Raw genomic sequence first — 13,726 nt, 5'->3', positions numbered from 1 at the left:
TATCTGATTATGTTACTAATGTGAATCATTCACAATTTCCTGTCTGAGAGAGCTGAAATTTTTATTCTAACAAGATCATAGAAACTGGTAATAGGCCAGGCGCGGTGGTTCACACCTGTAATCCCAGCACTTTGGGAGGCCGAGGCGGGTGGATCACGAGGTCAGGTGTTCAAGACCAGCCTGACCAACACGGTGTAGCCCCGTCTCTACTAAAAATACAAAAATTAGCCAGGTGTGGTGGCGCATCCCTGTAATCCCAGTTTCTCAGGAGGCTGAGGCAGAAGAATTGCTTGAAGCCAGGAGGCGGAGGCTGCAATGAGCCAAGATCGAGCCACTGCACTCCAGCCTGGGCGACAGAATGAGACTCCGTCTCAAAAAAAAAAAAAAAAGAAAAGAAACTGGTAATAAATAAGTATAATCCAATACAAGTGTGCAGAAAATAGGGACTTTCTAGGTATCCAAATTAAATACTCATATGTGTGCTCAAAGTGGCATGTGCAGCCGGGCACAGTGGCTCACACCTCTAATGCCAGCACTTTGGGAGGCTGAGGTGGGCGGATCACCTGAGGTCAGGAGTTTGAGACCAGCCTGGCCAACATAGCAAAAACCCATCTCTACTAAAAATACAAAAATTAGCCAGGCGTGGTGGTGGGCACCTGTAATCCCAGCTACTCAGAAGGCTGAGGCAGGAGCATCACTTGAACCCAGGAGGCGAAAGCTGCAGTGAGCCAAGATCACGCCACTGCACTCCAGCCTGGGTGACAAAGCAAGACTCCATATCAAAAAAAAAAAAAAAAAAGTGAAATGTGCAAGAATGTTTGTACATACAAGAATGTAAACACTGGGACCAGGCTTAGTAGCTCATGCCTGTAATCCCAGCACTTTGGGAGGCCAAGGCAGGCAGATAACCTGAGATCAGGAGTTCAAAACCAGCTGGGCCAAAATGACGAAACTCCATCTCTAGTAAAAATTTTGCCAGGCGTGGTGGCATGCCCCTGTAATCCCAGCTACTCAGGAGGCTGAGGCAGGAGAATCGCTTGAACCTGGGAAGCAGAGGTTGCAGTGAGCCGAGATTGAGCCACTGCACTCCAGCCTGGGTGACAGAGGGGAGACTTCATCTCAAAAAAAAAAGTAAACACTGGAAATGACTTAAAAGTCCATCAATACAGGAAATGTTAAATATACAATATCACTATGCTGCACAATATTTCACAATGAAAAGAATGAGGTAGGTCTGTTTTCACCTACATGGAACATCTCCAAAACGTTAAGAGGGGAAAAAGGAAATTGCAAAACAACACAGTCCAATCTTATTTATGGTTTTGTGGGTTTTGTTGTTGTTAACCCACAAAATTCTAGGCTTCTATGTTTGGACACGTCCAAATGCATTGAGCAAAATCTACAGGGCACATGCCAAGATGAAGCCGATGGTTATCACTAAGGAGGAGCATTCAGGGGTGTTTGGAACAAGGGGAATTTCTCTTGTATTGTTTTAATTTTTTACAAAAATCAATGGCATACTAAGATTACACTAAATGTAATTATAATTACACTATATGGTGTAATTAAAAATTGAATCTTTGGGGCCAGGCATAGTGGCTCGTGCCTATAATCCCAGTGCTTTAGAAGGCCAAGGTAGGAGGATCACTTGAGGCCAGAAGTTTGAGAGCAGCACCTGGGCAACATAGTAAACCCAGACTCTAAAAAAAAAAAAAAAAATTTTTTTGTTATTATCTAGGTGTGGAAGCTGTGCCTATCAGTAAGAACTACTCAGAAAGCTGAGGTGGGAGGATCTCTTGAGTCCAGGAGTTCAAGTTTGCAGTGAGCTATGATCATGCCAGTACACTCCAGCCTGAGTGACAGAGCAAGGCCCTTCTCTAAAAACAATAAATAAATAAATAAAAATGAAAATCAATCAATCAATCAATCTTTGGAAATGTTGGTTCTAAAAATTTCCACCTGCCCAACAGAATATTCATTAGGATTGAAAGTACTTTACCAGTTGTGATTACTTCAACAAGGGGAGGTTCATTATTCAACAAACATTTATGGAGCATCTACTCTGGGCCAGGCACTGTTCTAGACTCCGGGGATATATTAAAAATCCCGGCCGGGTGCGGTGGCTCAAGCCTGTAATCCCAGCACTTAGGGAGGCCGAGACGGGCGGATCACAAGGTCAGGAGATCGAGACCATCCTGGCTAACACTGTGAAACCTCGTCTCTACTAAAAAAATACAAAAAACTAGCCGGGCGTGGCGGCGGGCACCTGTAGTCCCAGCTACTCGGGAGGCTGAGGCGGGAGAATGGCGTAAACCTGGGAGGCGGAGCTTGCAGTGAGCTGAGATCCAGCCACTGCACTCCAGCCTGGGTGACAGAGTGAGACTCCGTCTCAAAAAAAAAAAAAAAAAATCCCGGCCCTCATGAAGCCTATATTCCAGTGGACTTTATGGCCTCTCTTCCACCTATCTTCTCCCACTTCCTTTGGTGGGAGTGGTCTCTGGAAGAGAGGCATGGGCATGAGGAGACAAAATATGTCCAGAGGCAGGGGCATGACATAGATGAGCTCTGACCATGTCTTCTAGGCCTGGGAAAGAGGAGAAGATGGAAGGCGCAGTGGCTTATGCCTGTAATCCCAGCACTTTGGGAGGCCGAGGCGGGCGGATCACCTGAGGTCAGGAGTTCGAGACCAGCCTGACCAACATGGTGAAACCCCATCTCTACTAAAAATACAAAAAAATTTAGCTGGGCATGGTGGTGTGTGCCTGTAATCTCAGCTACTTGGGAGACTGAGGCAAGAGAATCACTTGAACCTGGGAGGCGGAGGTTGTAGTGAGCCAAGATTGTGCCACTGCACTCCAGCCTGGGCAACAGAGCAAGACTCCATCTCAAAAAACAAAAAAACCAGCCGTACAAGTTGAGCAGTCAGCAGCTATGCAGCTCCTAGCCACTCCTCCACCTCCTGGAGACTGTGAACCAAGCCACAAAGGGGGAAGGGGTGTGGCCGAGTGCTGGTTGGGCTTAGGAGCTCCTGGCTCCTCCAGGATGCCAATGAGACTTCCCTTCTGGCATGAGGCCACATAGAATGGTGATGGCTGAGAGTGCAACAGTAAGAGGACAGAGGATAGCTGGTAAGGGGAAAGTGAATAAGTGGAAGGAAGTCCGTATAAGAGCTAACTGCACTCCACCTGGGCCAAAATGGGGAGACCTCATCTCCCTTCAGGCGTCATCTGACACCAGACCAAGGCTCAGCCAAGCTTTTCTGTGCTGGAGAGCCAGAAGCCAGGTAGGAGGGCCTGCTGGTCCTCTGCTCCTCTGTCCCCCGCACCAGACTACCCGGCTCCAGCTTGCTTCGGGTCTTAGCTGAACAGAATAGGGAAGAGGGGAAGGTGAAATGCCTCAAGACAGGCCTGGCATGAAAAAGTGGAACTGAGTTTGTGGCTTACCCAAGAGATTAAACATAGTCTAGTTGTATCCACGCAATTTAAGGTGGGAAGGTGAAGGATCCTGTATTCCAAACCAACCTGCATTCACAAGACAAGGGCCGTAGTAAACGCAAAGGAATGACTCCATAGTGGCGAAACTCAGACATCCTTGACAAGCCAGTAGGGGAGATATTTCAGGCTAGGGCAGCCTTACCTGAGACCTTCAAATCATACTATAAAGGTACCTGGCTGCCCCACCTGAGCCCAGCCTAGCCAGCTTCCCAGCTATACCAGTTCACACGGGTGCTAGAAGGCTGGGGTAAACTGATTGGCCCAGAGAGTCACGTGTGCTAGAGAACACTAGCTTTGTTAATTATCAGAGTCAAGTTTGAACCTGTTCCTCCCAAACCTACGTGCTGTCTCTCAGAGAGCCCGATGGTGACACTCACAGGGCGTGGTATGTGGCTCCAAACCTCCCCAATGACTTAAAAAATCCAAGTGAGTTTTAGATTGCTGAACCCAGTTGATCATACCAGAAATCGAGCTAAAGAACCACCTCAACATCTTTTTTTTTCCACTTTCAGCTAAGCAAACAAACTGGGAGATTGCTGCTTCACCACTTTACGTAGTAAATAATCCTTTCATCTCCCCTTTGGCTGGGAAGAGCTTACTCTCTGTGGACAAGGAACCAGCAGAAGCCTCTATGTCAGCTGAGGTTTGAACAAGGCAGAGTCGAGCTGGGAATACTCACTATCAAGTTTTTTCCCCCTTGAAAACTGGATGTGAACATTGCTCAGACATACCGTATCACATTAAAACATACAGTTCTGGCCGGGCGTGGTGGCTCACACCTGTAATCTTAACACTTTGGGAGGCTGAGGCAGGAGAATCGCTTCAACCCAGGAGTTTGAGACCAGCCTGGGTAACATAGTCAAATACCATCTCTACCAAAAAAAAAAAAAAATCAAAAACACAAAACAACCAGGCATGGTGGCACTTGGGAAGTTGAGGTGGGAGGATTGCTTGACCCCGGAAGGTGGAGTGGCAGATGGCACCACTGCTTTCCAGCCTGGGGGTCAGAGTGAGACCCCATCCAAAAACAACAACAACAACAACAAAACAATTTTATCCCTGTCTTCCAAAGACATTTCCGGTGTCAATGCCTCAAATTCTACATTCTAGAAGAACTTTGCCTGCCGGGCGCAGTGGCTCACGTCTGTAATCCCAGCACTTGGGGAGGCCAAAGTGGGTGGATCATGAGGTCAGGAGATCGAGACCATCCTGACCAACATGGTGAAACCGCATCTCTACCAAAATACAAAAAATTAGCCAGGCGGGGTGGTGCACACCTGTAGTCCCAGCTACTCAGGAGGCTGAGGCAGGGGAATTTCTTGAACCCAGGAGGTGAAGGTTGCAGTGAGCCAAGATTGTGCCACTGCACTTCAGCCTGGTAACAAAGCAAAGGAAGACACCATCTCAAAAAAAAAAGAAAAAGAAAAAGAAAAAAAGAACTTTGCCAAAACCTGAGAGAAATAAATGCATTTGCCAAACCCCAGCATGATGTGAGCGCTTTGGTCTCCAGATGCCACAAATACTCTCCTGCACTCACATGTCAATATATCACAGCCAAGTGCTGCCCAGCAAATACACAGGGCTTTGTCTCATTCTGCAGCGCTGGATGCTGGCCACGGAGCCACTGTTGCTGTGTCTGTCAGGCACAAAGAGAGCGGTGGGGCAGGCAGGGGGCATGGGGCCGTTAGCTGCAAAGACAAAGCCAGCCCCGCCTTGCTGCAGGTGGGAAACACAGCTCTCCACATCCCAGCCAGGCTTTCCGGGTCAAAAAATTCTCTAGGAAGGAAGGGAAGGAGAACAGAAGAATAATCAAAAGCTACACTTCCTAGACTTAAGCAGTGAGAGATGCCAGCCACCCGTTTGGGACCAAACTGGGCAGATTTGGGGTGTCTTCTCCTCTTCCACACCTGAGCACTCCTCCACTCCCTCTTCCTCAACTTCCTGCTCCAAGCAGCACCCTTTTTGCCGCTCTAGCCACCCCACCTTTCTTGGGCTTCAGGTCCTCGACTTTAGAGTCTCCAAGCTTTCCCTCTGCCTCCTTTCTCACCCCAGCAGGGCAGTCCTGGGGGCTGGAATGGTGTGGATTTAAGGAGTTTGCCGGCTGACAGGGCACAGAATTTAGCTGAATTCACACTCTTCAGCAGCTCAAGGAAAGCAAGCGAAGTGCAAAACTTCAGCAAGTTTATTAGAGAAAGTTTATTTTGTTTTGTTCTTTAACTTTTGTTTGTTTTTACCCTAAGTATAGGCTAAAACCTGGGAGACCAAGAAACTAAACAGTAATTGACAGAAGGAAAATTGGAGCACCAGTCGCTGAAGGGAAGTGTATGAAGTGACTGGATTGTGATAAGATGGCTTATCGAGTTTCTGCCACGTGCCATGTGCCTGGCAGTGCGCTGGAGACACCATGATGGACAAGCACACTACATCTCACTCACACAGCTGACGGTCCAGAGCGAGAGGCAGACAGACAAGCCATTGGCCACTGATATTTTAATATGAATAGTGCTAAGAACAAAAACGTACAGAGCAACACAAATGCATGAGATAGCTGGGGAATATCCAGGAAGGCTTCCAGGAGGAGATGACCTCTGAGCTGAAACCCAAAGGATGAAGAGAAGCCTGCATGAAAGCCAGGGTGCTGGAGAGAGAAGAGTACATTAAGAGTACTGGAAAGAGCTGAGTGTGGCTGGAGAGGCCAGCTTGAGACTGCAGACACTGACAGTGGCTAAGTCAAAAGCAGGCAGACCACCGCGTGCTCCGTGGGTCTTGGCTGGAGTATGAAGAGGCTGAGATATGTAGTGTTCAGAGCCACTTCCAAGACCTTTTTCTCCCTGTGTGAACCTATGTACAGTTCAGGCTGACTTACTGAAGCATTTCTGTCCAACTTTTAAATCTCCATATTCCGTGAGAGTTCTGCAAATGCTCATAAATACAAAACAATCAACAGTCCAACCCATCTCAAGTAGAGTGAGTGGGGGGCACGCCCTGACTCCCATGTTTTTTCCTGTCCTTATTTCTGCCACCAGCAAAGCCCAATCAAAGGTTCTCCACGATTACATAACCAGACATGGCAAGTAAGCCTCAGCAGACACACAGGATCTGACCACTTCCCCTTCGGAAACTGTAAAACAACGAAAGCGGGCTGGGCGTGGCGGCTCACGCCTATAATCCCAGCACTTTGGGAGGCCAAGGCGGGAGGCTCACAAGGTCAGGAGTTTGAGACCAGCCTGGCCAACATGGTGAAACCCTGTCTCTACTAAAAATACAAAAATTAGCCGGGCATGGGGGTGGGCACCTGTAATCTCAGCTACTCAAGAGGCTGAGGCAGGAGAATACTTGAACCTAAGAGGCAGAGGTTGCAGTGAGCCAAGACCGTGCCATTGCACTCCAGCCTGGACAACAAAGTGAGACTCCATCTCAAAAAAAAGAAAAAGAAAAAATAAGTGAGTGTTTGCAGAACATGTAGAGTGAGTGGCCTTTTCACCTGGGTTGCCGGCAAGGTCTGGACTCACCATCCAGTGGCAAGAACCTGATTAATCCAAGGTGTTTATTTCCTTTTGATAAACAGCAACATGTAATTTTCCATTTTTAGACACAATAATTACTTTAAGAGCAGTCACCAAAATCAGTACTTAGAGGGAGTGGTTTTCCCTCATAAGAGGACGGCAGCTCAGTTTAAAAAATAATTTTTTCTAAAAGTCCCTGCCTCGAGGCCGGGCGTGGTGGCTCACACCTGGCCAACATGGTGAAACCGTCTCTACTAAAAATCAGTCAGGCGCGGTGGCACACACCTGTAATCCCAGCTACTAGGGAGTTTGAGGCAGGAGAATTGCTTGAACCCAGGAGGCAGAGGTTTCAATGAGCCAAGACCCTGCCAGTGCACTCCAACCTAGGCAACAGAACAAGGCTCCATCTTGAAAGAAGAGAAAGAAAGAAAGAAAGAGAGAGAGAGAGAGAGAAAGAAAGAAAGAAAGAAAGAAAGAAAGAAAGAAAGAAAGAAAGAAAGAAAGAAAGAGGGGAAGGAAGGAAGGAAGGAAGGAAGGAAGGAAGGAAGGAAGGAAGGAAGGAAGGAAGGAAGGAAGGAAGGAAGGAAATTAGTGTCTTAGACACGATTCAAGAGACAAGCAGTTTTTGGAAAAACATGGTGTTCAAATAGAGTGAAGGACAAAAAGCCACCCCTCCCTGCCAGGCCCCCCAGCAAATTTACCCAGAACTTATCCCACCTGGGGCTCCTCCTTCCTGCAGCTAAATTCCTAGAATTTATTTTTCAGGAATTTAGACAATCCGCACTGGCTGCCTCCACTCTCTCATCTGACTTCCCTATCTGCCTGAAGGGCCCACTTGAAATTCAAGTTGTGAGTCGAACTTGCAATCTTACAAACAGAAAATGCCCTGGCATTATTCTTGCCTGCCTGCTCACATTCCAGCCCTCCCCACCGCCTGGCCACCGGAGACAGAGGACAGAGGCGTGGTTGGCAGCCACGCGCCCTTGAGGAGACCACACACCTAGGTAAACACTGGCTGGAAAGGCCCAAGGGTGTCCAAAGCCTCCCCTTTCACCTGGCTGGGGTTGGGGAACCTTAAGGCCAAAACTCCTCCACATAGGGGTCAAGCGCCCCCGCCCCACCCCCTACCCTGCCCCCTGCAGCCCAGCATCCAGAGGATGTCAGGAGCTCCTAGAGGAGAAAGCAAGGCGGGTGCGAGGATGTGCTAAAAGGCTCTGCCCTTCCAAAATGCCCTAAGCTGGCCTGCTGATGGGCCTGAAATAACCACGTGAGAGACCCATCCCTCAGGGTCTAAAAACTCTCTTTTTAAATGTAAACGTTCAAAAGCAATAACATATATGACACTGACACTCTCCAGGACCTTAGTTCCTCAGGATACAAAGCTGCTATTTGAAGGAAGTCTGGATAAAGGGGAAAGAGCGCAACGAAAGGCGCACTGTTTGGGGATTGGGGACCCAGTAGGGTAAGGGGTGAGGTCCGGTGGCCACCCCTTGGGAGGTGTAAACCTGGCCTCAGCAGCTTCCCGACATTCCCCCACGGTCTTCTTTCCCACCTGCTCGGCCCCTCTTTGCTCCCCTCTGTGTCCCAAGCCTCCAACCTAGTCTGTGGGCACGTGGCTCACAGCAACCCCAGGGAACAAAACTCTGCCTAGCAATGGGGCCCAAATATGGCCTGGCGATTGACAATTCGGCCAGTGGGGGGTGGCCGCAGATGCTTGCTAGAGACCAGGGTCTCATGCCCTTGATTCTGAGTGCCCCGGGCTTGCTGGATGGGGGGCTCACCGGGTATCATCCCGTTTCTGGTTGGAGCAAGGGACTTGCCTCTGTATTGAAAGCACGCTGCTTTACTTCGATTGTAGGTTTGTTTGGAGTGCTAGAAGGGATTTATGGAGACAGGGAGCGGGGCTAAAGTCCCCTCAAAGTCACCCTTTGACACAGTGCTTGCTCCCTGTGAATCCTCTCCCTCTTCTTCTTTCCTTCCTCTCCAGGCCCTTTAACGCTCCCTGCCGCTCATTGCAAGCCGCCGCCCTTCCCTCCCCCTCGACCTAGGGCTTTGCTCCTCCCCTGCTGCCTCCCCCGACACACCTCCCCCCACTATCCACCCCTCAGCAAGACCCCTGGCCACACTGTCCGCCTCTGCCCATCCCGGGCTCTTTCTCATGTTTTCCCCCTTAGTTTTCTGCTTGCTTTCTTCTTCTCCAGCTCCCCATAATCTCCAGAATGAAGAGCAAGCGGTCCAGGCCGAGTGCGGTGGCTCATGTCTGTAATCCCAGCACTTCCGCAGGCCAAGGCAGGAGGATCGCTTAAGCCCATGAATTCCAGACCAGCCTGGGCAACACAGCAAGACCCCTGTCTCTACCAAAAAAAAAAAAAGGCGGGGGGTGGGGAGGTGGTCAACGAGCTGGGCATGGTGGCGCATGCGGGTAGTCCCAGCTACTCGGTAGGCTGAGGTGGGAGGATGGCTTGAGCCTAGGATGTGCAGGCTGCTGTGAGCCATGATCACGCCACAGCACTCCACCCTGGGCAACAGAGCGAGATCCTGTCTAAAAATAAATAAATAATAATAAGTAAATAAATAAACATTTTTTAAAAAAAGAGCAAGTGGTCTGAGCTGAGCTTGAGGACGCCGGAGTTCCTTCCCCTTGGGAGGGTGTCGGGGTTTGTGGGGTCGGGGGAGCTGCTCCATCCAACCCAGGAGGTCAGGAAGACTGAGATCCTTCTACTCACACCATGGATTGTTGGCAAGTTCTCACTTCAGGCTAAAATCAGCCTCGCCCTGGAGCCAAGCAGGGCTGGCAGGTGAAGAGATACAGGGGAAACTGTCAGGGGCAGAACAACTTTGTTTCACCCAAAATTCCTCCTTGCAGCCCCCTTGCATTTACAGGTTCTCCCCCAGGCAGGAGGCTCAGCTCCTCAGGGCCCTGGCTGGCCAGAGGGGTGTGCATGAGGCCTGGCCTGTATTTTCCTAGCTGCAGGGCAGCGGGAGGCCATGGGCTTAGCCAGGGCTCGCGGGGCTTCCAGGCTGCGTGGGCCAGGTGGTCTGGGACCAGTGGGTGAGGCTCATTACAATGCAAATGATTTGATCATAGTTTCTCCCTTGTTTATTATTACAGTGGAAGAGTGAAGACTCAGGAGAGGAAGGACTCAGGAGAGCCTTGGGAGGGACTGACAGCAGCCAGGAGGCTGCCTGAACGCTAAACCCTACACCCTCCTCCCCAAAATGGGCAAATGGGTGTATGTCCCAGTCTTTTCCTTTCAGGGCTGGACCTGAAACCTGCCAAGCTGCCTGGCTCTCAGGTTTCATTCTGAGTTCATCCCCCTTCTCTTGCTCCCTGGCCTGACCCTGCTAAACCTCCCACGCACACATCTCCACTTCCACACCTTTATTCCCCTGTCCTTCTGCCTGGAATGCCCTCCCCACACTCCTCTCCAAACCTTGAAATAGTTATACACTGTTATTAACAGTCTTCCTGGTACCAGAGCAAGCAGAATGCTATTAAAAGCATGGGCTTTTCAGTCAGCACAGTGTGAATCCTGACTCTGCTATTTGCTAGCTGTGTGACCTTGGACATCACGCTTAACCTCTCTGAGCCTCAGTTTCTTTGTCTATTAAATGAGAACCATCATGCCCACCTCATGCGGTTGTTGTGGAAATGAAAAGAGAGAAAGCATGTAAAATACATACACAATGCCTCACACATACTAAAAATATATAGGAACAGCTAACACAGTATTTACTATATGCTGACCACATTAATTTAAATCATCCTCCCCACAAAGCTATGAGAGAAGTACCATATCATCCCTATTTTATAGATTAAACAAACAGGGTTGGGGATGCGGGCTCATGCCTGTAATCCCAGCACTTTGGGAGGCCAAGGCAGGCAGACCACTTGAGATCAGGAGTTTGAGACCAGCCTAACCAACATGGCAAAACCCCGTCTCTACTAAAAATACAAAAATTAGCTGGGCGTGGTGGGCATGCCTGTAGTCCCAGCTACTGAGGAAGCTGAGGCAGGAGAATCCGGGAGGCAGAGGTTGCCGTGATGGCACCACTGCACTCCAGCCTAGGTGACAGAGTGAGACTCCGTCTCAAAAAAAAAAAAAAAAAAAGTAAACAAAACAAACAAACAAAAAAAACCTGAAGCACAGTGAGGTTTGATAACTTGCCCAAGGTCACACAGCTAGGAAACAGCAGAACTGACAGCTGTTATTATTATTACTGTTATTATTATTATTATTCCCCTACTAGATGGTAGGCTCATTGAAGAAAGGGGCTGTGCACATAATAATTGGGGTTTTTTAATTTGTTTTTTGAGACTGGGTCTCGCTCTGTCACTCTGACTGGAGTGCAATAGCACAATCACAGCTCACTGCAGCCTTGAATTCCTGGCCTCAAGTGATCCTCCTGCCTCAGCCTCCCAAAGCATTGGGATTACAGGAGTGAGCCATTGTGCTGGGCCATAATAACTTTAATAACTACTTTCAAGAATGTTAAAAAGTCCAAGTTCAAGTCCCTGCAAATTTCAAGGGGCATCCTCTATTTCCTAAAATTCCCCCAGAAAAGAAATTCCCAGCTTCTTCACGGAAACAACAGTGACATCACAGAGAAAACAAAAAAAAAATTTTTTTTAATCAGAAAGTTTGGATAGACTTTGGCCAGGTCACCTCTTCCCAACTCTGTGAGTTGAGACCAATCGCTTCGCTTCTCTGAGCTTCACCTTTCTGGTTTGTACGATAGGGTCAGCAAATGCCAGAGCTGCCTGCTTGCATGGGCGGAGCTGAGAACCCAGTGTGAGATCTCAAGAGATAAGGCACTCTGTGGACTAGAACGCCCTGTCCAAAGACAAGGTCTTTTCATTCGTAACCCTTTCTCATCCTTGGCCCCACTACTGGGAAGTTTTTCTGTTAGGGCCAAGCCTCAAGCTTGTGGTAGAAAATAACAGAGGCATTTAAAGGGAAATGAAACCGCCCTTCTCAGCAGAATGTTCCCCACACATTTGCCGTGGCCCATGGCAGTGCCTCTGCTGGGCGCCTTCAGCCTTAGGAAGCACTTGCGCGGCTGCCTGACGCCACGGGGCAATTCAGAGGCTGGTAAACAGCCCATGGCATTCCCGGCCCGTGGCAGGCATTCATGCACGGAATTCTTTGTCCTCGTGAGGAAGGACAGAGAGTTGCTCTGTGCTGCAAAGCTCAAAGCCAGAACTCCATTTTCAAAACCCCCAGCCCGAGATCACACCAAGGCTAAGCGTGCCACCAACCCCTGAAAGTGTGCCTGTGAAATAAACTTGCCCAAACTGGGACTTTTTTCTTGAAAACTTGGGTTTCCTTGTTAATTCTAACGAGGAGGCATGGAAACGTGACTCCTACTTAACCGAAGAATTGAAATTAACATGCCCATCATGTGGCTCCTGACACGAGGCACCAAAGAGGAGCCAGCATCACTTGTGTGGTATTCCTGCCCCAAAGTTCATAACCTGAACCCAACCATGAGGAAACAGCATCAGACAAACCCAGATGGAGGGACATTTCTAGAAAACTGGTCCCACACACTTCAAAAATATCAATGCCATGCATGACAACAAAAAGCTGAGAAACTATCCCAGATTAAAGAAATAAAAAGCCAGGCACGGTGGCTCACGCCTGTAATTCCAGCACTTTGGGAGGCCAAGGTGGGTGGATCACTTGAGGTCAGGAGTTCGAGACCAGCCTGGCCAACATGATAGAACCCTGTCTCTACTGAAAATACAAAAAATTAGCTGGGCGGGGTGGCGGTCGCCTGTAATCCCAGCTACTCAGGAGGCTGAGGCAGGAGAATCGCTTGAACCCGGGAGGAGGAGGTTGCAGTGAGCCAGGATCGCGCCATTGCACTCCACCTGGGCAACAAGAGTGAAACTCCATCTCAAAAAAAAAAAAAAAAAAGAAAGAAAGAGACCAAGACAACTAAATCTCATGTGAGGTCATCAACAATTGCAGCCCAAAGAGGAAAAAAAGACATTGTGGCCGGGGGTGGTCGCAAATCTCCGCACTTTGGGAGGCTGAGGCAGGCAGGTCCCTTGAGGCCAGGAGTTCAAGACCAACCCGGCCAACATGCTACTAAAAAATACAAAACTTAGCCAGGTATGGTGGCATACACCTGTAATCCCAGCTACTCGGGAGGCTGAGGCACGAGAATCCCTTAAACCTGGGAGGTAGAGGTTGCAGTGAGCCGAGATTACACCACTGCACTCCAACCTGGGGGACAAAGAGAGACTGTCTCAAAAAAAAGAAAAAAAAAGACGTTACTATAAAGATAAGTACTGGGGCAATTGGTGAAATGTAAATATATACTACATATTAGATAATATGTCAATGTTTTGTTTTCCGAATTTAATTATTGTATTGGAGTTTTTTGGTTTGTTTGTTTGTTTGTTTGTTTGTTTGTTTGTTTAAGACGGAGTCTCGGCCGGGCGCGGTGGCTCAAGCCTGTAATCCCAGCACTTTGGGAGGCCGAGACGGGCGGATCACGAGGTCAGGAGATCGAGACCATCCTGGCTAACACGGTGAAACCCCGTCTCTACTAAAAACACAAAAAATTAGCCGGGCGTGTTGGCGGGCGCCTGTAGTCCCAGCTACTCGGGAGGCTGAGGCAGGAGAATGGCGTGAACCCGGGAGGCAGAGCTTGCAGTGAGCTGAGATCAGGCCACTGCACTCCAGCCTGGGCGACAGAGCGAGACTCCGTCTCAAA

General features: G+C 49.0%; 1 protein-coding gene across 3 annotated transcripts in view; it reads right to left on the bottom strand.

Annotated features, from left to right (window-relative positions):
- The window catches only part of AHNAK (AHNAK nucleoprotein), a 104,250-nt gene that overhangs the window by 62,730 nt on the left and 27,794 nt on the right, over window positions 1–13,726 (bottom strand). For 2 of the 3 annotated variants that reach the window (XM_023189480.1, XM_023189481.2), the window contains exon 5: window positions 3,444–3,521. The exons of the other annotated variant lie outside the window; for it this stretch is intronic. In XM_023189480.1, the coding sequence (XP_023045248.1) occupies window positions 3,444–3,521 (78 nt within the window). The remainder of the gene's footprint in view (window positions 1–3,443; window positions 3,522–13,726) is intronic. 3 annotated transcript variants of the gene reach the window in all.

The sequence above is a fragment of the Piliocolobus tephrosceles genome, chromosome 13, assembly GCF_002776525.5.
Source record: "Piliocolobus tephrosceles isolate RC106 chromosome 13, ASM277652v3, whole genome shotgun sequence".
Lineage (NCBI taxonomy): Eukaryota > Metazoa > Chordata > Mammalia > Primates > Cercopithecidae > Piliocolobus > Piliocolobus tephrosceles.
This window is presented reverse-complemented; position numbering and strand designations above follow the sequence as displayed.